The sequence below is a fragment of the Lynx rufus genome, unplaced genomic scaffold (genome assembly GCF_022079265.1).
Source record: "Lynx rufus isolate CCGP_SWC_20201006 ecotype Redwood Valley unplaced genomic scaffold, mLynRuf1.p SCAF_55, whole genome shotgun sequence".
Taxonomy (NCBI): Eukaryota; Metazoa; Chordata; class Mammalia; order Carnivora; family Felidae; genus Lynx; species Lynx rufus.
In genome coordinates, this window is record NW_025814873.1 from 422024 (window position 1) to 449317 (window position 27294).

General features: G+C 51.5%; 1 protein-coding gene across 2 annotated transcripts; it reads left to right on the forward strand.

Annotated features, from left to right (window-relative positions):
- The first annotated feature begins 231 nt into the window (after positions 1–231).
- On the forward strand, positions 232–27294 carry ANKLE2 (ankyrin repeat and LEM domain containing 2). 2 transcript variants are annotated; one of them, XM_047101055.1, is made up of 13 exons: positions 232–359; positions 8455–8928; positions 11365–11571; positions 12696–12889; positions 12970–13158; positions 15656–15778; positions 18126–18192; positions 19734–19906; positions 21589–21695; positions 22535–22719; positions 23116–23761; positions 25098–25229; positions 25591–27294. In XM_047101055.1, exons 2-13 carry the CDS (start codon positions 8460–8462, stop codon positions 25793–25795), a joined length of 2697 nt encoding a protein of 898 aa, XP_046957011.1. In that variant the 5' UTR covers positions 232–359; positions 8455–8459; the 3' UTR covers positions 25796–27294. The 2 variants fall into 2 exon arrangements, with proteins under 2 accessions (XP_046957011.1, XP_046957010.1); XM_047101054.1 differs by lacking the exon at positions 232–359 and adding an exon at positions 1163–1373.

The following is a 27294-nucleotide window of genomic DNA, read 5'->3' on the forward strand; positions in this document are numbered from 1 at the left end:
TGCTTGCGTGCACTCTCCCTCTCAAAAAATAAACTTCTAAATGTTACAGAAGAGTCACCCGTTTCGTCGTACACGTCGGAGAGTTCTGACAAGCTTGACAGGCATAACGCTTCCATCAGCCCCTACAGCCCTTCCCCCACCCCCGCCACTTTACAGTCAACCCCTCCCCCCGCAGCCACCCCTGCTCGGCTCCAAGCCCCTCTGCGCCAACGTGGAAGGAATGGGGGCACGCAGCCTGGAGCCTGACTAGACTACAGCGGCGGGCACCTGCTCCTCGGGGAAGCCCTCCGCGCCCCAGGACTAGGGCCGGGAGGAAACAGATTCACTCAGGCCACGGGAATACAACGCCGGCCGGCCAGGTAAGGCCAGCTTCACGGGCGGCAGGAAGCAGTTCTCCCGCGCACACGCGGCAGCTGCCCGGTCGCCTGCTTTGTCTGGCGCGGAGAACGTGGTTCTCTAAAAGCCCAGGCGGTCACAAATGCCGTTTCAAAGCGGGTCCGGGAGAACAAAATGCCGACTCCGGCCTGGAGAAGCTGGGTCGCTCCGATCCCGCGAGCGGCCCCGTTCCCACTGGGGCCGCGCGGAGCTAGCGCGCTCGCGGGGGCACCGCCGGCCAACGCCCAGGCCCCGGCTCGCCCCCGCCCTGGCTCGCGCGCAGGACCTCAGGCCGCCCCCGGGGTCTCCAGGACCCGCCCGGCCGCCCCCGGCCCCCGGCGTTCAGATCCCACCGCCCCCTCCGCCCCCGGACCTCCGCCCGCCTTCCGGGCCCCCCTCGGCCCCCTGCCCCCCCCCCCCGGCCCGTCCCGCGAGCCCCCGCCCTCCCCTCTCCCCAGCCGGGCCCGGGATTCCCCCTTTCGCTGAGCGCCGCCGCCGAGGACGCCGTTCGCCTCAGGACCTCGCGACCCGAGCTGCCTACGCTACTGCCTGACGGCGCCGCACCCAGGGGTGGTCGGTGCGGAGCCGGGATTTCACGCGGGGGCCGCGGCCTCGCTCCCTTGCCGGGCTACGGGGCGCGGCGGGCGAGCGCCCCGGCCGCCGCGTGCAGTCCCGGCTCCGCACCGACCACCCCTGGGTGCGGCGCCGTCAGGCAGTAGCGCGGGCAGCTCGGGTCGCGGGGTCCTGAGGCGGGCGGCCTCCTCGGCGGCGGCGGCGGCGGCGACCGGGCGGCGGCGGCCGAGCGGCGGCGATGCTGTGGACGCGGCTGGCGGCGGCCGAGTGGGCGGCGCTGGTCTGGGAGCTGCTGGGGGCGTCCGTGCTGCTCATCGCGGTGCGCTGGCTGGTGCGGCGGCTGGATAAGCGGCCGCAGGGCCTGGGCCGGAGCGGGCCTCCAGCCCCGCCGCCCGGCGCGGCCGCGAACTCGGCCCTAGACCCAGGTGAGGCCTGGGCCTGAGCGCCACCCCCCCTCCCCCCTCCCCCCTCCCCGCGCCCCGCTCGCTGGCCTGGGTCCCCTCCCCTCGCCCGGCCTGGGTCCCTTTCACTCCTCAGGCCTGGGTCTCCTCCCCTCGCCCGGCCCGGGTCCCCTCAGCCTGGTGGCCTGGGTCCCCTCAGCTTGGTGGCCTGGGCCTCCTCCCCTCGCCCGGCCTGGGTCCCTTTCACTCCTCAGGCCTGTGTCCCCTCCCCTTGCCCGGCCTGTGTCCCCTCAGCTTGGTGGCCTGGGCCTCCTCCCCTCGCCCGGCCTGGGTCCCTTTCACTCCTCAGGCCTGTGTCCCCTCCCCTTGCCCGGCCTGTGTCCCCTCAGCTTGGTGGCCTGGGCCTCCTCCCCTCGCCCGGCCTGGGTCCCTTTCACTCCTCAGGCCTGTGTCCCCTCCTCTCGCCCAGCCTGAGTCCCCTTCTCTCCTCAGGCCTGGGTCCCCCCCCCCCCTCCCCTGGCCTGGGTCCCCTCCTCTTGCCTGGCCTGGGTCCCTTTCATTCCCCAGGCCTGGGTCCCCTCTCTTCTCCCGACCCAGGTCCCCTCAGATTGGTGGTCTGTGTCCCCTCCCCTCGCCCGGCCTGGGTCCCCTCAGCTTGGTGGCCTGGGTGCCCTCAGCTTGGTGGCCCCTCGCCTGCCCTGTGTCCTCTTAGCTTGGTGGCCTTTGTCCCCTCCCCTTGCCAGGCTTGGGTCCCCTTCACTCCTCAGGCCTGGGTCCCCTCCCCTTGCCCGGCCCGGGTCCCCTCAGCTTGGTGGCCTGTGTTCCCTCGCCTGCCCTGTGTCTCCTTAGCTTGGTGGCGTGTGTCCCCTCCCCTTGCCCAGCTTGGGTCCCCTTTACTCCTCAGGCCTGAGTCCCCTCCCCTTGCCCGGCCCGGGTCCCCTCAGCTTGGTGGCCTGTGTTCCCTCGCCTGCCCTGTGTCCCCTTAGCTTGGTGGCGTGTGTCCCCTCCCCTTGCCCAGCTTGGGTCCCCTTTACTCCTCAGGCCTGAGTCCCCTCCCCTTGCCCAGCCCGGGTCCCCTCACCTTGGTGGCCTGTGTCCCCTCCCCTCGCCTGGCCCGGGTCCCCTCAGCTTGGTGGCCTGTGTCCCCTCCCCTCGCCCGGCCTGGGTCCCTTTCACTCTTCAGGCCTGTGTCCCCTCCTCTCGCCCAGCCTGAGTCCCCTTCTCTCTTCAGGCCTGGGTCCCCCCCCCCCCGGCCTGGGTCCCCTCAGCTTGATGGCCTGTGTCCCCTCAGCTTGGTGGCCTGTGTCCCCTCCCCTCGCCCGGCCTGGGTCCCCTCCACTCCCAGGCCTGGGTCCTCTCCCTCCGCCCGGCCCGGGTCCTTTTCATTCCCCAAGCCTGGGTCCCCACCCCTCCCAGGGCCTCAACTCTGTCCTGGGGCAGGGCTCTGCCCCCTCCCCTGGCGGGCCCGAGTCTGGTGTTTTGGGCGAAGGCCTGGAGTAAGTCCCGGAGGCTTCATGCGCACACGATAGGGAAGCGGGGAGCCGCGGGAGTGGCGCCCCTGTCTCCGGGCAGTCTTCATCCGCTTGGCTCCTTCGTTTGGCCGAGTTCTTCTCCAGGCCCTGCGGTCTGTGGTCCTCTCCCTCGCGGCCTCGCTCTGCCGTGCCACAGTGGTGGGCTTCCCAGACCGTGTGCGCCTGCAGGCGTTAGGGACCCTGCTTCTTCATACTGAGTTCACTCTCTCGCCAGAAAGTCGGGTTTCTTTTTGGAGAGTCAGCGGTCGTTCCTTAAGTACTCTGATAGGAGGATGGCGTTTAATTAGCAGAAAGTAAAGTTAATGACCGCGTCTCGGGATCTCGGGGCTAACCGTCAGGGTCCGTACGGATGGCTTCCTTCTGGTGTCCTGGCCCTGCAGCTGAGCACACAGGCCCCAGGAAGGCCCGCCGGTGGTTGAGAGCACGCGGCTGGGAGGCTGGGGCCGGCTGGGACTGTAGGCCTGCTGACACCCGGTCCGCTTCCCCTCCGTCCTTGGGTTGCTTCCCTTTCCTCGCCTCCTGGAGAGAGTTTTAGCCGGTATGTTGAGAAAATAGCACGCTGATTTGTCCGGTCACACCGCCAGCCCTCTGCCAAGTAGCCACACGACGCCGAGACTGCACACCGCCTGCGTGCTGAAGCTAGATGATGTGTGGGGCCACGAGGTCAGGGTTGGGAGCGCCCCCCCCCTTTTTTTTTAAGATTATTTATTTGTTTTTGAGAGAGAGAGGTACTTGTATTCTCTCACGAGCAGGGGAAGGGCAGAGAGAGGGGGAGAGAGAATCCCAAGCAGGCTCCATACTGTCCATGCAGAGCCCGACACGGGGTTGGATCCCAGCAACCCGTTGGATCATGACCTGAGCCAAAATCAACAGTTGGACGCTCAACCGACTGAGCCACCCAGGTGTCACTGAAGTCATTTTTTAGGCTTATAAAAAATTACAAAACTAGTATGAAGCAAATGTATGTGCGAAAAGGTGCTCAACGTCGCCAGCCAGTGGTGAAATACAGATTAAACCTCCAACGAGATACTGCACCTGTTAAAATGACTAAAATGAAAGGAGCCAGTACCGCAAGCTGCTGGTGGAAATGCTGAGAAACTGGGTCTCTCATTTACTGCTGGTGGAAATGTTACAGGGGCAGCCACTCTGAAATCAATTTGGCAGTTTCTCAAAAACGTAACTGTGCGCTGTATTTTTGGGCATTTATCCTAGAGACATGAAAACATTTTTACACAAAAACCCGTATGTGAATGCTTATAACTACTTGTAGTTTCCAAGACCTGGAAAAAGGCCAAATGTTTCTCGAGGGACAAAAGGGTAATAAGACTGGCATGTTCACACCACGGAATGCTGCTCAGCAGTGAGAAGGAAGGAGGTGGTGGTGTGTCTCAGGAGTATCGTGCTAATTGAAAAAAGCCAAGGAGGTTTAGAGGGTGTGATTCCATTTATCAGAATGTTCTTGAAAGATTACGGTGGAAGAGAACAAATTAGTGGTTGCCAGGGTCTGGGGACAGTGGAGGAGGTGGGGAGGGGGGCAGTTCTGTGATCATGACTTTATCCACGTGATGGGTGGTGGTGGAAGCACGTACAAAGAAGAGCAGAGTCGTGCCGACGCTGGTGAGGCTTAGCCGGTGTCACTTCCCTGATTTGGGTGCGGCACTGTCACCAGCGATGGGTCCCCAGGAACTTCCCATACTATTGTTTGTGTTTATAGTTTTTTTCAAAATAAAAAGTTAAATCTATGCCATTCGTTTAGATTCCCTGATGTTAGTAGCTTACATAATCACTAGGAGTAGGACAGCCTGGGAGTGTTCATTCAGCTCGCAGACCTGACTGGGTTTCCTGTACCGTCATCTTTGTCTGTCAGTCAGGGTTTGGCCGATACTTTGGATTCCAGCCCGAGGGTCGAGGGTCGGCAAACCGCATCTTGCCAGCCAAATCCAGCCCCCACCTGCTTTTTCAGTCTTGCTGGATCTGTAGCTGTTCTTGAGTGTTCGAGAGACCTTCTCGCTCACAAGTCTCACCCTTAGTCTGTGGCCCTTTATGGATGTTTGCTGACCCCATTTCTAGCCTCCTTGCTTGTAACTCCCTTCTGTCAGTGAGGAACTGGACTCTCCTTAGCCATGGTGTATCCAGGTGCTTGCCGACCCCTCAGGCTGGTGTAAAGTAGCTTCAGGATCGTGGACCTGTAGAATGTACAGTCACTGGGTTCGTTCACCACCACTCCTTGTGCTTCTGTTGTCCACTTGGAAGGTCTTTCTCCATCTTTTTGTTTATTTACTTATTTTTTAGTATGTGACTCACAAATGTGTTTCTTTTATTCTTTTTCTTTTTTTTTTTTTTTAACATTTATTCATTTTTGAAAGACAGAGAGAGAGCACAAGCAGGGGAGGGGCAGAGACAGAGGGAGACACAGAATCCAAAGCAGGCTCCAGGCTCTGAGCATCAGCACAGAGCCCGACACGGGGCTCAAACTCATGAACTGTGAGATCATGACCTGAGCCCAAGTCGTACACTCAACCTACTGAGCCTCCCCAGGCACCCCCCAAAAACATGTTTCCAAAAGTCAGAACATAAGAGCGATGTTCAGAGATGTTTTTCTCCCCTGTGCTGGCCCTCTGTCCATTCTTCCTGTCCAGTTTCCATACTCCACTCCTACTGGGAGTTTCTGCTTTATTCTTTATTTGGTACAGGTGAGCAGGTATTCGTATACTGTATTACAGTGTGTATTAAACAGTGTATTAAAGCAGTGGTTTTTATTCAGATTGACTTTCTAACATATTACATGTGCTACAAAATAATAAGCCTGTGTAACCTAATAACTAAAACTGATAGTTGTGAATAATTTGTCAGTGTCAAACCTAGCAGCACGGACTTTACATGTATTTTTTACCTCACTCTTACTGTAGCCTGAGGGGTAGAACTGTCATTATATCCATTTTATAGATGAGGAAACTGAGGCTTAGAGTTTACATAACTTGTCCAAGGTCACACAGTTAGTGCCGTGATGTGATGGAATTGTTCTGTTTAGGGCTTGCTTGGTTGCAAGGACAAATTAGCCCAGATCAGAAGGGTGGCTTTAGAGCAAAGACACAGGAATGGCATGAAGACTGGACTTTTCTAGGAATGGGTGTGGCCTCTCTGTTTATTTGGAGCGTCTGCCCCAGTTATCCCAACCCCTTGCATGTGACTTTGACCTACTTTGTGACGTTCACATCAGTTTCCCATCACTGAGCCACCTCTGTTGCTCTTATATCGAGGTTTGTAGGGAATCACCTGGGTACCCCCCCTAGGTGGAGTGGTCAGTAGGCCCTCCCCTTGAAGTTCTGTGGCAGATTTGGGGTCTGTGCGGTACACTCATTGTTTAAAAGGCCAGTATCCCCTTTGCCAATAAGTAATAGCCAGTTTTGAAATCTTGGAGTTGGGTGGGGAGAGATGGTATTAAAAGTTAAAAAAAACAAAACAAAACAATTTAATGTTTTTTTTTTTTGAGAGAGAGAGCATCCAAAGCATGCTCCAAGCTGTCAGCACAGAGCCCGACACAGGGCTTGAACCCACGAGTTGTGAGGTCATGACCTGAGCTGAAGTCAGATGCTCAACCAGCTGAGCCACCCAGGTGCCCTGGCATTAAAAGTTTTTTAAAAAAGAAATTCACAGAAAAGATGGGGTAATATAAGAACTCTTTGCTTATAGCTATCATCCAGCTACAATGGGTATTAATATTTTGTGAATCTTTTTCTATCTCTCACTGCCTCCCTCCTTTGCTCTCCTGCTAGAATAATTTATTTTTTAATTTTTATGTATTTTTTATTGATTTATTCTGAGAGAGAGAGAGAGAGCAGGTGCACAAGCAGGGAAGGGGCAGAGAGAGGGTGAGACAGAATCCCAAGCAGGCTCCACACCATCAGAGCTTGATGCAGGGCCTGAACTTACAAACTGTGAGATCATGACCTGAGCCAAGGTCAAGATTGGATGCTTAGCCGACTGTGCCCCCCCACGGGTCCCCCTGCTAAAGTGTTTTCAAGTCAATCCTGGGTGTCCCATCACTTCATTTGTAAACACCTCCTAAAACCCTCTACTCCTTGGTTTCATTTTGTATCAGTGTGTGCATTTCTCTTCATCTCCTCTAGGGGTTTCTCTCTTTTTACTGTCAGGTTCCACTTTAGGCTCACTGTCTTTGTGTTTGTTCCTTGTTATTCCTGGTTTATTATTGGCATTAGAGCCAGCATGTATGTGCTTGTGACTCCCACAACCAATTTTTCCCACTCTGAACTTCTTCTAAATCGAAACACCTGATCGGTAGGCATTAAGATGTTTTTGATGCTCAGTGCGTAAGTCTCCACCTCTTCTAGTTCTAGTATTCTCTGCCTTGGGTCAGGTCACTCATAGGCACCTGGACCAGAAATCTGAGTGTCATCCTAGGCTGCCTGCAGGCCCACACACCCCTCCTCATGGCCTCTGATCCATCCGTCCTTCACACCTCCAGTTTTTCTCACCTAAGTGCTTGTTTCCAGCCCCATTACAACGCTAGTCTGTACCCCAATATTTCTTCCTTCTCCCCGATTCTTGCTGACCACACTTAAACCTGCGACCTGCTCTTTCTCTGAAGGTGTGGATTAGAGCTCCTGCTCCAATTCACATGCACTTGCTGAGTGGCTGTGTCACTCGAACAAGTGACTGAGTGTCTCTGTGATCCAGGTTCTTCATCTGTAAAGTGGGGTGAACAGTGGTGAGACCTGCCACACAGAGAAATCATGCTGGTTAAATACTTTGTGTAGTGCGCTTACACCGGAGCCAGGCACATGGAAAGCCCCCCCCCAAACCTCAAACATTAACTACTTAATATTAGCAAAGTGACTGCCAGAGCCATCTCTGAGGCTCCTCTGGTTAAATCTTTGTATAATTTCCTTTACTTATGGAATGAAGTGCACGTGTATCTATAGGATGCATCTCTAGAGTTGTATTTTTTTTTTCCCAACTTTTTTTATTTATTTTTGGGACAGAGAGAGACAGAGCATGAACGGGGGAGGGGCAGAGAGAGAGGGAGACACAGAATCGGAAACAGGCTCCAGGCTCCGAGCCATCAGCCCAGAGCCTGACGCAGGGCTCGAACTCACGGACCGCGAGATCGTGACCTGGCTGAAGTCGGACGCTTAACCGACTGCGCCACCCAGGCGCCCCTAGAGTTGTATTTTTGACGGATATTGTTCACATGCCCTCCTTGGGTTTGTTCTAGATTACACTCTAAGTAGCACCAAATGATGTGCCTGTTCCCCCAGTGTGAGTACCTACTTAGAAAGTTAGTGTGATTGTGTCACGTTATAGTATCAGGTTCTAAGATTCTTATCCAAATAAACCAGAAATTGCTTATCTAAATTTGGTTAGATTATGATCGATTGGGAAACAGTTTCAGAAAGCTCTCATAGGAGGCTCATAGACTACCAAAAATATGGACAAACACTGGCTTGAAATGAAACTGAAGCCAGCATTTTTGCCACTTGTGTTTTTTGTTTTGTTGCTCGTAAGAAAACAATGTACTTCTCACCATCAGATTAATTCTTGTCTTGGCCTAGGTGAGATGACAATGGATGCTATCTTGGCTCGTTTGAAACTCCTGAATCCAGATGACCTTAGAGAAGAAATTGTGAAAGCTGGATTGAAATGTGGACCCATTACATCAACCACAAGGTTCATTTTTGAGAAAAAATTGGCTCAGGCTCTACTGGAGCATGGAAGAACACTGCCTTCACAGCCTCCTGGCCACGACATGTCAGGAGCCACAACCATAAGCCAGGACGCACAGAGAAATTGGAAGTCGGCTGTAGGGAGCCAACCTGAGCAGGTTGGCTTGTCTGAGGACAGAGATTTTGGTTACAGCGTGGGCCTGAATCCTCCAGAGGAAGATGTCGTGATGTCTAAGACCTGCTCTCTGTCCTTCGGTGCTGCCACTGGGGTCAACGGTCACAAAGCCATGGTGATGGCCTCTGCAGGGCCGCCTCTGTACTATGGGGTATGCTCGGCGTACGAGGACATCCCTGCAAGAAACGGTAATGTGACAGGCACCTGGTGTTTCTCACATGGGGTGGATGGACAGCAGGGGAAGGTGATTTTGAAAATCACAAACTACAGAGAAGAATTAGGCCCCATAATTGCATTGCCCCAAATGAACCATCGTCAGCATTTTTTTTTTTTAATTTTTTTTTTTTTTTTTAATGTTTATTTATTTTGGGGACAGAGAGAGACACAGCATGAATGGGGGAGGGGCAGAGAGAGAGGGAGACACAGAATCGGAAGCAGGCTCCAGGCTCTGAGCCATCAGCCCAGAGCCTGACGCGGGGCTCGAACTCACGGACCGCGAGATCGTGACCTGGCTGAAGTCGGACGCTTAACCGACTGCGCCACCCAGGCGCCCCTCGTCAGCATTTTTATATAGAATTCTGCTGAATTATTTGTAAATCTACATGTGAATTTTTATAAAGAAAATTGGATTCTGTGAGACATGCTTCACTTGCAAGTAGTTTTTGGCTGGCTACCATTTCTTGATTAATCTTCTTCCTCCTTTTTTTTTTATTCAATATAAGCTGAACCCCTTTTATGTTAATGTAAATGGCTAATGCAGCTATAAGTAATTTTCAACATCAAAGAATTGCAATTTTATTTTATTTTTTTTAATTTTTTTTTTTTAACGTTTATTTATTTTTGACAGAGACAGAGCATGAACAGGGGAGGGTCAGAGAGAGAGGGAGACACAGAATCTGAAACAGGCTCCAGGCTCTGAGCTGTCAGCACAGAGCCTGACACGGGGCTCGAACTCACGGACCGCGAGATCATGACCTGAGCCGAAGTCGGACACTGAACCGACTGAGCCACCCAGGCGCCCAAGAATTGCAATTTTAAACAAGACTAGAGTAGGTAGCATTGGAAAGAATTAATGAAAGCCTGATATTGATTAGAATGTCAGAAATCCAGACTATCACTATTGTGATATCATTTGGGGTGGCACCCCAAAATAGGAGATTAGACACATTATGTACCATGAGTAGAACTGAATGTTTATTTTGAGAGAGTACGCGCGAGCAGGGGAGGGGCAGAGAGAGGCGGGGGACAGAGGATCTGAAGTGGGCTCTGCTGACGGCCGACAGGCCACTGTGGGCCAACTCACGAACCTTGAGTTCATGACCTGAGCCAAAGTCAGACGCTTGACTGACTCAGCCACCTAGGAACCATGAGATCATGACCTGAGCCAGAGTCAAGAGTCGGATGCTCGACCAACTAACTGAGCCACCCAGACACCCCAAAAGGTGTGCATTTTCCTTTGAAAGCCACTGCCCTCCAGAAGCTGTTAGTACTCACTGTGTTTGCGAGAGTAACTTTCCCAGTCTGTCTACAGTATTGAACGCAAGGTTTTTATATCTGTAAAAAGGGAAGTCTTGTTTCCGTTCTGTCAGCCAAACTCCAGGTTATTGAACTTTCCTTTTTATGTTTTGAATAAGGGAAACCTCGTCTTGTAGGTCAGTTACTTTTTATATGGTTTTAATTTATTATTAATTGTATGAATCTGTTGGTCATATCTACTGACCGTTTTTACTGGGCAATAGACATTACGATTCTTCTCTTATATTGGTTAAAATTTTTTTCTCCCCATTAAAAAATTTTTTTTTCTTCCCATTTGTATTTTATGTATTTTTGAGAGTTTCAAGCAAGCTTGATTGTGATAGTTCACCTACAGAACTTTAATATTCTTATGTAATAGGAACTTTTCCTTTATGTATTCTGGGTTTCTTGGTACACTTAGAAAGGCATTCCCCACCCAAAATTATGTTTAAAATTCTCTTGCAATAGTCATAATTTTTAACTTGCTTTTTTTGTTATTTTTATTTATAACATTAATCCAGGAGTTTTATTTTTCAGTATGAAATCGTATCCTTAGATACAGTAAAGTTACACATGTGTATAGCATACACATTATTTACATTCACGTCCATGCATATGATCAGTCTTATTAACTGTGTTGTTTTGACTAGCTAAGGCCCTTTTTCTCAAGAATGACTTGGCTCAGGTCATGATTTCATGGTTTGTGAGCTCAAGCCCCACATCGGGCTCTGTGCTGACAGCTGTCAGCACAGGGGCCCCCTTCAGATCCTCTGTCTCTCTCTCTGCCCCTCAGCTGTGCATGTATGCGTCTCTGTGTCTCTCAAAAAGAAGTCAACATTTTTTAAAAATGGCTTTAAGATTAAAAACCTGAAATACTGGGGCACCTGGCTGGCTCAGTTGGAGGAGCGTGCGACTCTTGATCTTGGGGTCGTGAGTTCAGGCCCCACATTCGGTGTAGAGATTACTTAAAAATAAAACCTTTAAGAAACAAATCTGAAATACTAATGTGAAAGAAATCAGACAGCTGGTAATGGTTATTATGAAACTCGGGGCCTTCGGGTGTGAGCCAGTTACTTCTCTGTGATTTTCCTGTTACTTTTCCTACACAGAAAGGATTCATGTTTATGAAGATAAAAAGGAAGCACTGCAAGCTGTCAGAATGATCAAAGGATCTCGATTTAAAGCTTTTTCAAGTAGAGAAGATGCTGAGAAATTTGCTAGAGGACTTTGTGATTATTTCCCTTCTCCCAGCAAAGCCTCTTCAGCACTTTCTCCTGTGAAAACAGCACCACTCATGAGCGGTGGTGGGCTGAAAGGTGAGTTATATAGCAGTCCGCTTCTGGTACTGCTGTCAGGGTTACACCTGGTGGTTTCTGGGCCCTCTTTCCTGATGTGTTGTGACTGGTTTTCTCCTCCTTTGAGAGAAGTCCAGTTTGCCAGGAAGTAGAGAGCTGAGGCCTAGGCCACGGAGTCGCCGAAGGAGAGTGGGTCGGTCGCCTGGTCTGGGAAGGACTAGGGACCCTGAGGGTAGAGGCAGCGGGGGCACTGAGTGGGCCCTGAACCTGACAAGGCCACTGTTGGCCCTTCCCTTCTGCTGCCTCTGTCTCCCTCTCTGCCTGCTGCCATGGGATCCTGGGGCTTTTTTAGATGCTGAGACCTGTCTCCTTCCCGCCTGCAGCCACACCTACTTCTAGGACGGTGGTGCCTGCTTTGGCACACATAGTCCTGCAGACGGAGCTGGCCTGCGGGGGGAGCCCTGTAGCCCGGAATCCCACCACACCTGCTCCAGCTCTGAACAGGGGTCTCGTGAGAGGCCTTTTCGGTAGGCCTTGTGCAGAACCCCAGCAGCCTCTGACCGTGGCCCACGCTCCGCCTTGCCCCCTCCTGGAGCCCGCAGCTGTCCTGCTTCCTAGGCTGGCTGGGGCTCCTGGGGAAGGCACCCTCTCCTTATGGACATACAGCCTTCAGTCGAAAGCTCCGCCAGCCTGTTTTCCTCTGCTTCCTTCTTCTGCTCACACAGGTGCTTCGTAGACGAAGCCACAGTGATTTCTAATACTTAGAGGTTTCCCTCTTTGCAGTCGGTGAAAATACTCAGATTGTTTTCAGACATTCTCGGGTGTTGTAATTAAAATGACAAATAGTCTTGGCTCACTGTGCCTTCGTGGGCGTGCTCCATGCACGTGGAGGTTCCTGTGTGCGTGCGGTGGTGTGCCCTCACCCTCCTCGCAGCCTTTTCTAGCTGCAGGCCACTCAGGCCCTTTTGCACTTGGACTCCTGCTGTGGTGGCACATTTGTGCCCCGCTGTTGGCTAGCGCACTCCCAACTAGGTGGTGATGAGCTTGTGTGGGGGCGATTTCTGCGGCCTCAGCGTAGCACACAGTGGGTGATGAGAAAATGTTGGTGAAGTTAAACATTCTTAAATCCTTTCTCTTGATGACAGATGGTTTGTACCCACCTGAGTCTGAAACTGTAAACAAAGAGCGAGCCAACAGTTACAAAACCCCCCGTACTCAAGATCTCACTGCCAAACTTCGAAAGGCTGTGGAGAAGGGAGAAGACGACACCTTTTCTGATCTCACCTGGAGTAACCCCCGGTATCTGATTGGTTCGGGGGACAATCCCACCATTGTGCAGGTAAGCCTGCTTCTGGCACCGTTAGCCTCGGAAGACTGTGCTTGGCAGAAATGAAGCTCACATCTACAGTCTTCTTTCAGGAAGGATGTCGGTACAATGTTATGCATGTTGCTGCCAAAGAGAATCAGGCTTCTATCTGCCAGCTGACCCTAGAGACTCTGGAAAACCCCGAGTTTATGCGACTCATGTACCCGGATGATGACCAGAACATGCTGCAGCAGCGCATCTATTACATCGTCGACCTGTACCTAAACACGCCTGACAAAGTGGTGAGTGCTCCTAGGAGAGGTCATGTCAGCCTGGCAGCAAGCTTGGTGTCCCCGTGTGCATTTCCCCACATCGCCATGCACGTGGAGGGTGGGACAGGAGACGCGCGTTCATCATGCTCAGCTGCCTTCAAATTAGGGGTGGGGACGGGATCTGTTCACACATAGGAGATCTGCCGTCCCAGGCGGGGTGTACGTGGGTCTCACCTGTGGCCAGAATTGCTGCAGGAACACGTCCCTCCTGGCCTTTGTCCGGGGAGACCTGAGCTGGGCTTTGATGAGAGGCTGAGCCAACGCCAAAACCTAGAGAGAAAAGAAAGTAAGAGGTTGTGGTGCCTTTTATTCGAGGGTTCTGTGTGGTTTTTTTTTTTTCCCCCACTTAATATGAGGAATCTTTCCTGTGGAGGTAAAAATCTCAAAGGTTTGGTTTTTAATGGTGCATAAGGCTTATGTAAGAATTGTTAAAACAGAAGAATTTTACATAGTTTTGTAAGGCAGAACCCAGTGATAGCTTAGAGCCAAGACTTGTGAGCCCTGAGCAAGCCCGGGAGTTGGGAAAGTTGTGGTTGGAAGGAGAGGGAATGACAGAAGCGTGCTGAAGGTGTCATGACTCACTGTTTCATGACACATACTGAATGGGACACATCAAACTCCACGGTCGCAGAGCAAGGGTAACCTTTAAATTAACAAGAGAGAAAAGGGAGTGAAGACACATTTGGCCAATCTGGCACAATTCTAGAAGGAGGTATGGGAGAAAGCGATGATTATACATATGGAAGCATTACTAATTGTAAAAGAAGACAGAAGGAGCACAGAGTTCTGTGCTTTAGACTCAATAAGGAAGGATTCCTGACTTGGTTATTACAATCAGGAAGTGTGACTTGAAAGGTAAAACAGAGAAGCGTGTGTCCTACAGAAAATACAGTATTTACAGAAAATATGCATATGTACATCCACAAGGAACGTTAATAAATTCTTGAAATTAGATGTGATAGGCTATCTTTGAGCAGAACTCACTAAGAGTAGGAATCAAAGTATTAGACACAAGTACCTGGCTTGGCAGAGCCCAGTGTCGGTGAGAAACACCCAGAGCCTGCTGTCTGGGCAGGAGAAGCGGTTCCTGGCAGGAATGCGGGCAGAGGCAGGAGTCACATTTGCAGAGCTCGGAACAGGTTAGAGACGGATGTTCTGTGGTGCCAGGGAGAGGGGTGGCCAGAAGGACGTGGGCTGTTAGGTGCTGAGTGGAAACACTCACCCCTGCTGTGCCGCGATCGGTGTCCCCCCGCCTCTGCAGGCCTGGCACAGGAGGTCAGGCTATGAATGGATCTCGGGCCCAGAGCAGGAGTGTCCCCAGGACAGCATGAATTGAGAAAGTGCTAATGCAGAGAATGCACTAGAGCAGATCTAGGAAAGGCCAGCCTGTTTTGATAAATGAAGCTATACTGGAACACGAGTCTGCTCGTTCTTTCTGTGTCATCGTGGCCTCAGACACGCATAGAGCAGGGTGGCTGCCCTTGGCTGAGGCAGCTTGCCAACCTGGACGAGCGGGCAGGGTGCGGTCAGCACTGCTACGGGCAGACACCCAGACCTCTCCGGGTTCGTGTGGGCAGTCGTGTGGGATGGTGAGGTGGTCCTGGAGGGTGTGGAACAGGGAGTGGGTGCTTCCTGGAGGATATTTGTTCCCACGGGATCACTTGGATCACCTCTGGGGGATGCACAAGGTGGCGGTGTGAGTGTGAGTGCAAGTGGCAAGGCCCACGAGGAGTCTCGGAAGCCCGTGCAAGAGGCTAAGGGGAGGCCGGCACGTGGGGGACTTGCGAGCTGGGACATGCCATCCTTGGTAGTCACAGGTGGACCGTGGCATTGAGTTCCTGGCCCTGGTCGATGGGAGTGGGTTCTGTTTCGGATGTGCTGCATTTGAGCCTGTGGCCGTTGCAAGTGAGGGTGCCCGGTTGAGGCGGGCTCCACAGCTCTTGGGCTCAGGGACGCTGTTAGTCGAAGGCCCGCTGATCTGTAGGCCTCAGTGGAAAGTATCCGGGGAGCGTTGGGAAGCGTCCTGAGGTCAGGAGCAGAGAGTCTCATTTACTGTGGTGTTGGCCGCGAGAGAGGGTTGAGGGCAGACCAGGTTCACAGACTTTGTTTTATTCTGGGTATTGCATCCATCTGTGTACCTCACCTTTTGAGCATTGATCATAGGACTTTGTACTGGGCCCTGAATTGTTAAAGATGCAGTTTACTGAGCGGTAGTTATGCCCCAGCTCACTTGTCAGCTCCGTCTGGGCCTGGGCACCTGTTAAGTGGGGTGCTGGGCTAGCCTCAAGCTCTGGCTTCAAGTGAGGGTAAGTGCTAACACGCCAATTATTTCTCAGTTATAAAAACAATGCCTTTCTATGGTCTTTTGTTTTTGAGCGTTTTTTGTTCTGCTAAATACCTATTTTTATCTTAAAGCAACTTTATGAGACAAACATAAATAAATATTCTTCCTCTGCACCTCTCACAGGGCTATGACACACCATTGCATTTTGCTTGTAAGTTTGGGAATGCAGACGTGGTCAATGTGCTTTCTTCACACCCTTTGATTGTAAAAAACCCAAGGAATAAATATGATAAAACTCCTGAAGATGTAAGTATTTATTTTTGGTTTTAAGTTTATTTATTTACGTTTTTGAGAGAGCATCTGCATGTGTGTGCACATGCACATGAGTGGGGGAGGGTCAGAGAGTGAGGGAATCCCAAGCAGGTTCCTCACTGTCTGCCCAGAGCCCGATGTGGGGTTCCATCTCACAAACCGTGAGATCATGATCTGAGCCGAAACCAAGAGTTGGACACTTAACCAACTGAACCATCCAGATGCGTCTGTAAGTATCTACTAAATTGCTGTTACTATATAGTACTAGATATGAAAATACACAAAGTTAGAGTCACTGTGAAGTCACAGTAACTGAACATGTTTGCGTCACAGGCACATCTTAGAACCATGATTACTGAGTAACAGGCATAGCTCCTGGCTTTCATCAAGTTTCCTCTGTGCGTACCTCAGTTGACCAGGGAACTGGAGAACAGAGGAGGTGATGGTGTTGGTCGTTTGGGTGATGATGATGTTGCTGATGGTAATGAGAAGGTGGTGAGGATGACAGAGGAGAGGTGGTGATAACGAGGGAAATGGTGGTGATGGTGGGGATGATGGTGATGTTGGTGCTGGTGGTGATGGTGATAATGGAGATGAGGATGACAGTGATGATGATGATGGTGGTGATGGTGGCGGTGATGATGATAAGGCCGGGGAGGATGGTGCTAGTGGTGCTGGTAATGGTGATGACAGTGATGATGGTGGTGAGGTTGGTGATGGCAGTGATGAGGATGATGGTACTGAAAGCTGACGTGTTTAGCTCATGATGTACCAGCCGCCGTCCTAAGCCCCTCCCAGATATTCTCACCTGACCTATACAAGCCTTGTTAGGATTGATATTGGCCGTTGAGCAAAATGTGCCTTAGAGAGGGCAGAAGTGAGGTGGGGAGGGAGGTGGACCTGACGGAAACTGAAAGAAGCGTGATTTGTACTGTGCATCGGAGCTGTTGGCAAGCTGACCTGGGTCAGCCAGCCCTTGAGATGGAATCTGTAAGGATCTTCATCTGGTAGCAAATGCCACCTGTGTAGTTGCTGTGGTTACGAAGATAGTGCCCATTTTCTATAGAAACTAGAATACATGTAACAGAAAATTTTTCATTCTATAACTCAGAAAATTACTATTATTTTTCACATGTATGACTCAACTGTTTGTGTGCATAGGTATGTATATTTATTCAATATAAGATGGTCTTTGGTAACTGCTATTCTTTTTAAATTAAAAAAAAATTTCTTGATGCTTGTTTATTTTTGAGAGAGACAGAGGCAGAACATGAGTGTGGGAGGGGCAGAGAGAGAGGGAGACACAGAATATCAAGCAGGCTCCAGGCTCTGAGCTGTCAGCACAGAGCCCAACACGGGACTTGAACCCACGAACCGTGAGATCGTGACCTGACCCGAAGTTGGACACTTCATGGACTGAGCCACTCAGGCGCCCCAGTAACTGGTATTCTTTAAAGCATTTGCTTTTCGGGGCGCCTGGGTGGCTCAGTTGGTTGAGCATCCGACCTCGGCTCAGGTCATGATCTCACAGTTCATGGGTTCGAGTCCCGCGTCGGGCTCTGTGCTGACAGCTCGGAGCCTAGAGCCTGCTTTGGATTCTGTGTCTCCCTCTCTCTCTGCCCCTCCCCTGTTCATGCTCTGTCTCAAGAATAAAAAATAAACAGTAAAAAAAAAAAAAAAAAAAAAAAAGGCATTTGCCTTTCCTCACAATCAGTTACACATTTTAAAAAATAGTTGCACTACTTACAGAGTAGAGTTTAGTTTGTTTTTTTCACAGGCTGGCAGGAGATGTTAATTTTGTAGTTCCTTCCTTATTTTAAGGTTATTGTGGTTTTTTATTATTTCTAGTAAGAATGTTCTTGGAACATCCTGCAATTCCTTAAGGAAGAAAGTTGATTCCTAGAATAGCAAGAATAAAACACCGTATTCTCGTTAAATAGGAACTGTTTTAACCCATCTAAACAAGAGCAACAAACAGGCCCCCAGGCATTGGAGCTCATAGAACTAAAAATTACAAGTGTCTCTGCCTGTGTTTGCCTAACTGAACATGCCTTTCCTTGAGGAAAACTAGAAAGTGTAGGGTAACACGAAGAAAGAAAATCCGTTCACTCCCAGGGTTTGTTTTTCTTGTCCTGATCCCTTTAGCTTTTATAGAACGTTTTGGGAGAAAATTGTACTGTTCAACATGGGTTTTTTGGTTGTGAGTTTGATGAAATATTTACCATTAGGACACTATCCTTTTTTTGTTAACCTTAAAACTTGCTTTTATAAAATTATTTTAATGATAAAATGTGACAAATTAAGATTTAAAGTGTTCACATACTGTGTCTTTTTAAAATAGGTCATTTGTGAAAGAAGCAAAAATAAGTCTGTGGAGCTGAAGGAGCGGATCAGAGAGTACTTAAAGGGTAAGGGGGACCCTGGCCTGGCGTCGTGGGGAGTGGATCCTCTCTCAGGGTGACAGCCTGAGGGTCGTCTTCTGCTTCCTGAACCCCCAGCTCAATGCCATCTTGTTGTCCTGTCATCCCTCCTTTGAAGCCTGAGCTTTTCCGAGAGACGCGGGTTGTCTGTCCTTTGACTATTGCTCGTGGCTTCACCCCGTCATCCCTGCCCGTGTCTCGTGCAGCAGGACCCTCTCTGGTCCCTGCTACCTGGGCACGGCCTGCAAGTTGGCAGAGCAGAGAGTGGGAGGGGCCCCTCCTGGAGCACTTGGGTCTGGGGTGTCAGTGGCTCCCCATCAGCCCTTTCCTGTGCCGCCTGCTGCACCCGGCCCTGCCGCTCCTGTAGCTACAGCTAGGACTGTCCTCACCTGGCTCCCAGAGGCAGCCCCGCTCCCGCCCTGGCCCAGCCCTCGGCGTTCTAGGCTGATGCTTGAATTTGCGTGAGCCATGGGGGCAGCCCTTCCCGATCAGGGCTGTGGGGGCTCTTCCCCGCCTTCTGGGCCTGCCTTTGATGGTGAAGAGCTTTAGAAGCGTGAAGATGGCCGGTTTCAGAAAGGGGTTGTTGCCGGTGGCTTCCTCTGGGCTGTTTCCAGTGTGTTCTGAAGGTGGAGGCACAGGTGCCTTTCCTTTAGTTTTCAGCTGGAAGTCTGGTGGCCCCATTTCCCGTCTTTCCTTCTCTCTTAGTTTCTGTTAGATCCGTTTAAAGCAAAGGTCAGCAGATGCCTGCCTGGCCTGCCACCTCCTTTGCAGATAAAGCTTTATTGGCACACCACAGCCACAGCTATCCTTCTGTACGTGGCGTCTGGGCCCCTTCCTGCTACACCGTCCCAGGTGACATCATCACAGTCCACCATCGTTCTTTCCGCATTTCACGAGAGTGTCGCATGATGCCGGGTCTGTTCGGAGTTGTGTGTTCGATGATAGAAGATTGTATCGTAGGGGCGCCTGGGTGGCTAGTCAGTTGAGTGTTCAGCTTCAGCTCAGGTCATGATCTTGTGGTTCGTGGGTTCGAGCCCCGCATGGGACTCTGTGCTGACAGCTCAGAGCCTGGAGCCTGCTTCGGATTCTGTGTTTTCTCTCTCTCTCTGCCCCTCCCCCACTTGCATGTTTCTCTCTCAAAAATAAACAAACTTAAAAAAAATGTATTAAAAAAGAGAGTTAAAATCGAACTTTCTCTTTTTAACAGTTCTCAGACTCCCATTATGCTAATGTTGTTCACACAGGCCCAGTCCTTTTAGTACCTGGGGGTGAGGAAGTCTGCTGCTGCCCTTCCTTCCTTCCCCTTATTTTCCTGGCAGAGGAACAATGTGTGGCTGAGTGAGTCTGGCAAAAACTGGCCGCTTCCCCAGGTCTTTTGGCTCCAGAGCTTTTGCACCTTTTAGAGCTTTTGCAGCCTTTTTATCACTGAACAGCTTGCAAAACCCTGGTGTTTCTCAGACTGCCTGACACGGCATTGAGGTGAGGACCTGCCCAAGCAGATGCCTTTAGCCGGTGTCTCCTCCTCCCAGGCCACTACTACGTGCCACTCCTGAGAGCTGAGGACACGTCGTCTCCGGTGATCGGGGAGTTGTGGTCTTCAGACCAGATGACCGAGACCTCTCACGTCAGCCATGGTGGAGGCGGCCCCAGAGACCCTGTTCTGACCCTGCGAGCCTTTGCAGGGCCCCTCAGCCCATCCAAGGTGAGCTGCTGTGGAAGCTTCTGGAACCAGCTCCTGGCCATCCCCACTGGAAGTGCCGGGTGTTCCAGCTCTTGCTTTGTGTTTGGTGTTGAGACCAAGACTTATGGAATCGTAGTCAGTTGGTGACAAGGCTTGAGAACATCTGCTGGAGAAACCAGAACGTGTCTTAACCCTGTTCCTCACTCGCTAGCCAGAGCGGATGCGGTGGTGAGCCCATACGTGAGAGAAGCGAAGTTTACTTGGGCTGACCCTCCATGCTGTCATCACCTGGTGCTCCGGTCCGTGTCAGTGGCCCTTCTCACAGTACATGCTGGTCTAGCCTGGCTGTCTATTCCCATATTCCTGGATTTGTATTGTCACTAGGAAACTTGCATTTGCAAACTGTGCAGTTCACCTTCTGGGCGGAGGTATATCATACACTGTGTGTCATTTTCCTCTCGTTAAAAATAATTTTAAAGGGGTGCTTGGCTGGCTTGGTCGGTTAAACGTCCACCTCTTCTTGATCTCAGCTTAGGTCTTGATCTCAGGGTTGTGAATTCAAGCCCCACATTGGGCTCCTTGCCGACAGTGCAGAGCCTGCTTGGGATTCTGTCTCTCTTCCTCTCTCTCTGTTCCTCCCTTGCTTGTTCTCTCTCAAAATAAATAAATAAACTTAATTTTTTTTTTTTTTTTTTTTTTTTTTTTTTTTAATAAAGGGGCACCTGGCTGGCTTGATGGGTGGAGCGTGAGACTCTTGATCTCAGGGTTATGAGTTCAAGCCCAACATTGGCAACGTTGAGTGTGGAGATTACTTAAAAATAAAATCTTTTTTTTTTTTTAATGTTTATTTTTGAGAGAGAGGGAGACACAGAATCCGAAGCAGGCTCCAGACTCTAAGCTGTCAGCACAAAGCTCAGTGCAGGGCTTGAACCCATGAAATGCGAGATTGTGACCCGAGCTGAAGTCGGGTTAACAGACTGAACCACCCACATGCCCCTACTTAAAAATCAAATCTGAAAAAAAAACAAAAATCGCTTGACATGAGACCTACCATCTTAACGAAATGTAAAGATAAATCATTTCATTTATTTTTTAAAGTCTATTTCTTTTGAGGGAGAAAGTGCACGTGAGCAGGGGAGGAATAGAGAGAGAGGGAGAGACAATCCCAAGCAGGCTCCACACTGTCAGTGCAGAGCCCGACATGGGGCTCAAACCCAGGAGCCATGAGATCATGAGCTGAGCCAAAACCAAGAGTTGGATGCTTAACTGAGAGCCACCCAGGCGCTCCAAAAATAATAATAATTTTAAATAGTTATGTGCGGTTACAGAAGTGTCTCCAAAAACAGGTGTTATTAGTTAAGATTAGATTCATTTGTGTAAAAGAAGACTCTAGTTAAGAGTGACCTGAAAACATAAACATGCATTTACTCTTATGTGATGGGAAAGTGGCTTGAGGGTGGCAGCTCTCCAGTGTTGGCCTCGGGGTCCCCGCGGGAAGCTCCGACCCTCCCAGCCCAGCCTGGGCCCCTGGAAGGGAGCAGGACCACGCCCCCTCGGAGCCTTGCCTCTGTGTGAGCGCCGCCCTGAGGCCGTCAGGCTGCCAGACCAGAGGGGGAGGGAGGAGGGGCGCTGGGAGGTGCTCGCTGGTTCTGTTCGTTCACCTGTGACTTGGGTGAGCACCACGCCATCCGGTTTCTCCTCAGGCAGAAGACTTCCGCAGGCTCTGGAAGACCCCACCTCGAGAGAAAGCGGGCTTCTTTCACAGTGTCAGGAAGACGGATCCAGAAAGAGGCGTAGAGAGAGTGGGAAGGTACTTGCCAGCGCAGTATGAAGCGACACGGAGCTGAGTAGCAGTGTCCTTTCATCCGCTGCGTGTGTCTGTGTTGAAACCAGTTAACAGCCTTCAAAATGTCATTCCTGGGAAGCGTTCACTGGGGGGACATAAAGCCTCTTTACTGAGGTGTGATCCCGCCGTGGCGGCCACTCTCCCGGCAAGATTGATGGGTAGCGTGCCTGGGTTCACGGTGTTTTGTGTGACATGTCATACAGAGGGTGCCCTCTTGGCAGTAAAGGAGGAAATAAAACACAAGAAGAAGGTGTGGCTTGAAACTACTAGTAAAAAGTCCCAGAAAAGCATTTTTCCCACCATCAAGATGCTGAATACAGCGTCATCAAATAAGGCTACACTGAGTTGTTTCAGAGCCTTTTCTCAAAATATGTGCCCCCCCCGCCTCCCTATGTATATGTATGTATATGTGTGTCTGTGTGTGTATGTACACACACATATATAACGTGCCTAGTTTCAGGTTGACAACTTGAACCTCAAAAGAACTTCCAAACGTTTATTTATGTGCTCAGCCAAAACCAGAGTCGTTTGTGGTGCGAGTGGGGTGGTCAAGGCCTCCTTGCCGTGACTTTAATACATTCAGTGTAACAGTTCATGAGTGAAACCGCTCTCAGTCCTGGCCTGCTTTAGAAAATAAAAACTGCTATCTTAGCCCCAAATTTAGGATAAAGTAAAAATCATAACCAGAAGTACAGGCATTACTTGGGCACTTTAGCACAAAGTGGCTCTTTTCTGTATAGTTGGTTCTGTGAGCGTTTTTTCCGACTGGTTTTCTAACTGATGGATGGTATCTCTTCCTGCAGGGAGCTGGCTCATGAGCTGGGGTATCCCTGGGTCGAGTACTGGGACTTTCTGGGCTGCTTTGTTGACTTGTCTTCCCAGGAGGGTCTGCAAAAACTAGAAGAATATCTCGCTCCCCAGGAAGTGCGCAACGATGCCCAAGAGTCGGGAGAAAACGAAGCCAGCCATCAGGACGCCTCTGTCTCTGGTAAGGACGCGCAGGCACATGTAGGTTCTCAGGACGCGGACCCTGTCCAGTGGCCGCGGACCAGGAAGCATGTCCACGTGAACGAGCAGATGCCTGCTGCTCCGCCTGCCCCTTATGTCCTGGCGAGTCATGGGAGGTGCCAGCCACCGTCATGACCGCATGTGCCTGCCCTTGACTTCCTTCTCCTTTTCCTGCTTTTGAGGGCAGGGTGCTGGGCCTGGAGGCTGTGCTTTCTGTTTGGCTTTTCCCAGGGAGCTCACCTCTGTCAGGGGCTGAGGAGGCGGCCTCGGCAAGAGGCTGGTCTGTGGCTGGTCCCGGGGATTTGCAGCCGTGCTGCCTGACGTGTCGCAGACTGCGTCGCCCGCGCCTCTGCACAACTGCTCCTCTCCCTTGCAGGCCGTCGGAAGTGCAGCAATTCCATCTCCGTGAGGGCTTTTCTGGACGAAGATGACGAATTGAGCTTGGAGGAGATTAAAAATCGGCAGAACACAGCTCGGAACAACACCCGGCCCACACTTGGCACTTTTGGGGACTTGGAGTGTGACATCCTTCCCTTGGAGCAGGAGACCGAACTCATAGAAGCCTCCACCCTGACCAGTGCCCACAGAAGCAAGAATGGATTTTGTAGCCCCCTAAGCGGAGGCCAGACTCTGGGGAGGAGGCGGCCAGAAGCCCCGCGTGGGGAGGAAGCCCTTCTCTCACCGGTACCGGGCCTGACTGTTGAGTTTGATAAACTAAATTTGCAAGATCTAGGAAGTAACTTTTCTAAGACCCCAAATAAAAATATGAAAACTGCAGACAGACGGAGCCCGACATCAAGAACGGATGCGGTGGAGAGGGACTTGTTAGAGCCGTCTGCTGCTGATGCTCTTACAAATGAGCAAATGAGGACAGAAAATGAAATGTCAGCCAGAATTGCTAAGATACGCCTGGGTCTTGACGCTCCTGGGCACGAGGCACAGCAGAGCTACAGTTCCCCATCCCCAGAGCCCTCAGGGGTCCCAGCTAGGAAGGAACCCATCCAGAGGCTCTTCCTTTTTGGGTATGAGTGGGTTGTGTGCGTGTGGGAGGCTGTGGGAGTAGACATGGGAACGGAACATGGCAGGAGGCCATGGGGGTAGACGTGGGAGCACATGGGAGATCATGGGGGTGGGGGTGGATGTGGGAACATGGCGGGAGGTGGTGAGGGTAGACGTGGGAGCATGTGGGAGGCTGCGGGGGTGGACATGGGAGCACATGGGGGTAGGGGTGGACCTGGGAGCATGTGGCAAGTCATGGGTGTGGGGGTGGACATGGGAGGCTGTGGGAGTAGACATGGGAACGTGGCGGGAGGCCGTGGGGGTGGACGTGGGAGGCTGTGGGGTGGATGTGGGAACGTGGTGGGAGGCCGTGACGGTAGACGTGGGAGCACGTGGGAAGCTGCAGGGGTGGACGTGGGAGCATGTGGGAGGTCATGGGGGTGGGGGTGGATGTGGGAACATGGTGGGAGGCCGTGGGAAGCTGGGGGGCGGACGTGGGAGCACGTGGGAGGTCATGGGGGTGGGGGTGGACGTGGGAGACCATGGGGTGGACGTGGGAACGTGGTGGGAGGCCGTGAGGGTAGACGTGGGAGCACGTGGGAGGCTGTGGGGGTGGACATGGGAGCACGTGGGAGGTCATGGGGGTGGGGGTGGACGTGGGAGACCATGGGGTGGACGTGGGAACGTGGTGGGAGGCCATGAGGGGTAGACGTGGGAACATGTGGGAGGCTGCGGGGGTGGACGTGGGAGCACGTGGGGGTAGGGGTGGACGTGGGAGCACGTGGGAGGTCGTGGGGGTGGGGGTGGGGGTGGACGTGGGAGGCTGTGGGGTGGATGTGGGAGCACGTGGCGCCATCCTAATTCTCCTGAAGCTTTTTTCTGCCCGCAACCTGGTTGGACATGCACTCCTGGCTCCTATGTCTTTGATGAGTTTGTAGCTCTTGGTGCTTTTTGTGACCCTCCAAGTTGGCGGGAGACGCGTTTTGCTTTCCAGCTCAGCCTCCCGTCTTGCTGTACTTCTGGGGAAGCTGCACTGAGAGCTCGGTGCGTTTTAGGAAGAACATCCCGGGGAGTCTCAGCCTTCTGGTTGGTGACCTTCGGAGGTGGCAATGCTCAGAATTGCATTTTCAGTGGGATGGTGTGTCCTCTCTGCCACTGTGGCTTTTGTCCTCCACAGCCCTCACCGCAGCTCTGACAGCCAAGCCCTGCAGTGGCAGCAACGGACCAGCTGCCCGTGCTTCCGTCCTGCTGCTCTGTTCCTGTGCCCAGCCCTCGAGTTCAGAACATCATGGTGTTGGAAGTCTGTGTTTCTAACTATGGGTATTTTTGTTTTTTCTTTCCTTTTTTTCTGCCTGGCAGAGAGGAGCCGTCCAAACTGGATCGGGACGTGTTGGCCGCTCTGGAGGGTACGGATGTGGACCCGCAGCGGTACCCGGCTGTCCACAGGTGGAAGAGCGCCGTCCTATGCTTCTCCCCCTCAGACAGACAGAGGTCAGTGGGCCTGCAGGGTCACCGGTCTCTTATATGGGGGCTGTTGGTGGCCGCCTTCCAGAACGGTCTGGTTCTGAGTCGGTGTGTGCACGCAGTGGCTTATCTGGGACACTGGCAGATGGGTCGGCCACGCTGACATGTGGCTGCCTGCACAGACAAGGGGTCTGCAGTTAGGGAGAAAGGGGACCGGGTGCTGCCAACAAGGTTGGGGCAGAGGATGGAAGCAGCCGGGGGTCTTGTTCAGGGCCACATGGGACTCGTGTGGAAGAGCTTGTGTGCTGTGAATCCACAGGCCTCGCAGGGCTGGGGCGCGGGGCCCACGTCACCATCCATGCTGACAGACCTTTCTTGGTTTCCTCAGTTGGCCGAGCCCCGCGCTGAAAGGGAGGCTGGAGTGTCGGCAGCCGGATCTTGGTGGCCCCCACAGCTGCAGCCCAGGGAGAAGCCCCGGGAAGCCCGGCCCCACACCCCACTCCCCAGGCCTGGGCAGCCCTGGGCGCTATAGCCCCGCAGGCGGGGGCCGCCTCCGCAGGATGGCGCGCCTGGCCCAGCTCACGGCCTTGTAGGGCTGGTGCCAGCTGCTGGGCGTCTTTTATTCTGTGTTTGTAAAGAAGGAAGGGTAACGTGTTTATTGCTAAAATTCTACCAAAAAGAATATATTCTGATCAATTTATTCTCATTTTGAGAGTTAAAAGAATTTTAGAAAATGCACATTTTTTTTGTATAAAATTTCGTTCTCTGGTGTTTTGGGAGAACTTGATGAAAGCAAACTCGGATACAGATTTTCTGAGAATTGTCACTTGTACCGACGCAGACTCAAGCTCACCGTCCCAGGCGGACGGCAGGTTGTGGGTGCCAGAGTTGGGGCGGCCAGATCGGCGGTGGCGCCCCTCGAATAGCTTCATTCTCTTCAGTTCCGTTCTTAGATGAATTTTGTGTCGTCTTCCTTTTCTGGGAAGGAGTCTTGGACTTTCTAGTTCATGATAGAAAAATCTTTGTTTTGCCAGTGGATCCCAGTGGATTAGGCCAGTTGATAAAGGTGGCTGTCCGGCAGTAAACGAACCTTAAATAGGTCTTAGACTTGCAGCAATGTTTCTAATTTGGGTCATTACAAACATTGAACTAGGTTTTCTCTGGGAATAAATCCTCTAGTCTGTAGGAGTCCTGGGAACCGTCCGTAGCACTGGACAGGCCAGCAGCAGACCTAAGAAACCTGCAGTTGCAGTTACTTTGTTTAGTTGCCAGAGTGATACCAATAAAATGATCTTTAAGTTGTTCTCTGGTTTTCAAATGTATTGCATATTTTCGAATTCATTTCCTTCCAATTTCCTGTGTAAAAGTGTTGTGTTTTAGTACAGAAACTAGAGGTTTATCTCTGAGTCCTGGTCAGTTACTGTAGTGCATTTATTTCAGCTTCCCCTTGGCCGTGACCTCTTGGGGGGTCTGCCTGGAGCGTGGGGGCCACCTTAGAACCACTGCCATGACTGACACCCAACCCACGGCCCCACGTTGAGGGCCGACCTTTCTCGGGTGTACGTGACTGCTCACACGCTGCTGGTGCTCTGTGAGCATGTCCAGTGTTATCCAAAATGCAAAGCTCTACCAATTTTTGCTAAATTCAGTGCCTTTTGTAAATTATTTTTTATTTTCCTGAAACTTGCTTTTTTGAGAATATACAGAGATACTAAGTAGGCATGAGGTTTTTTTGTTTTTTTTTTTTCCTATGAAAACTCTGATTGGGAACTTGTGTTTAAAAAAAGTTTATTTCTTTCATGTGTTAATAAGAGACAGGTCAGGAATATTGGAATCTAGATTTAGATTTAAAAATTTTAAAGGTTGTTACATAGAGTGTGTAACACTGATGTGACAATCTAGATAAAACACAGAAAAATACATTCTATTATAAAAGCCAATGGCGTTTATAAAAGGCATCTTTGTCCTCAAAAGAAATTAGAATACAGATAGCATATTCACAGTGGCAATCTGTTTTCTATAAAACCTTACCGTACTGTCCTGTATGTTGTTGTAAATATCCAGATGGAAATTAAAAGTGTTTCTGTCCTAA

Excerpts from the sequence above, each read along its gene's own strand:
- ANKLE2 (XM_047101054.1), top strand. The coding sequence starts at position 1,187 with ATGCTGTGGACGCGGCTGGCGGCGGCCGAGTGGGCGGCGCTGGTCTGG. Across the intron at positions 11,572-12,695 it reads GAGCGGTGGTGGGCTGAAAG|ATGGTTTGTACCCACCTGAG; the intron begins GTGAGTTATATA and ends TCTTGATGACAG. Across the intron at positions 22,720-23,115 it reads TCAGGACGCCTCTGTCTCTG|GCCGTCGGAAGTGCAGCAAT; the intron begins GTAAGGACGCGC and ends TCTCCCTTGCAG.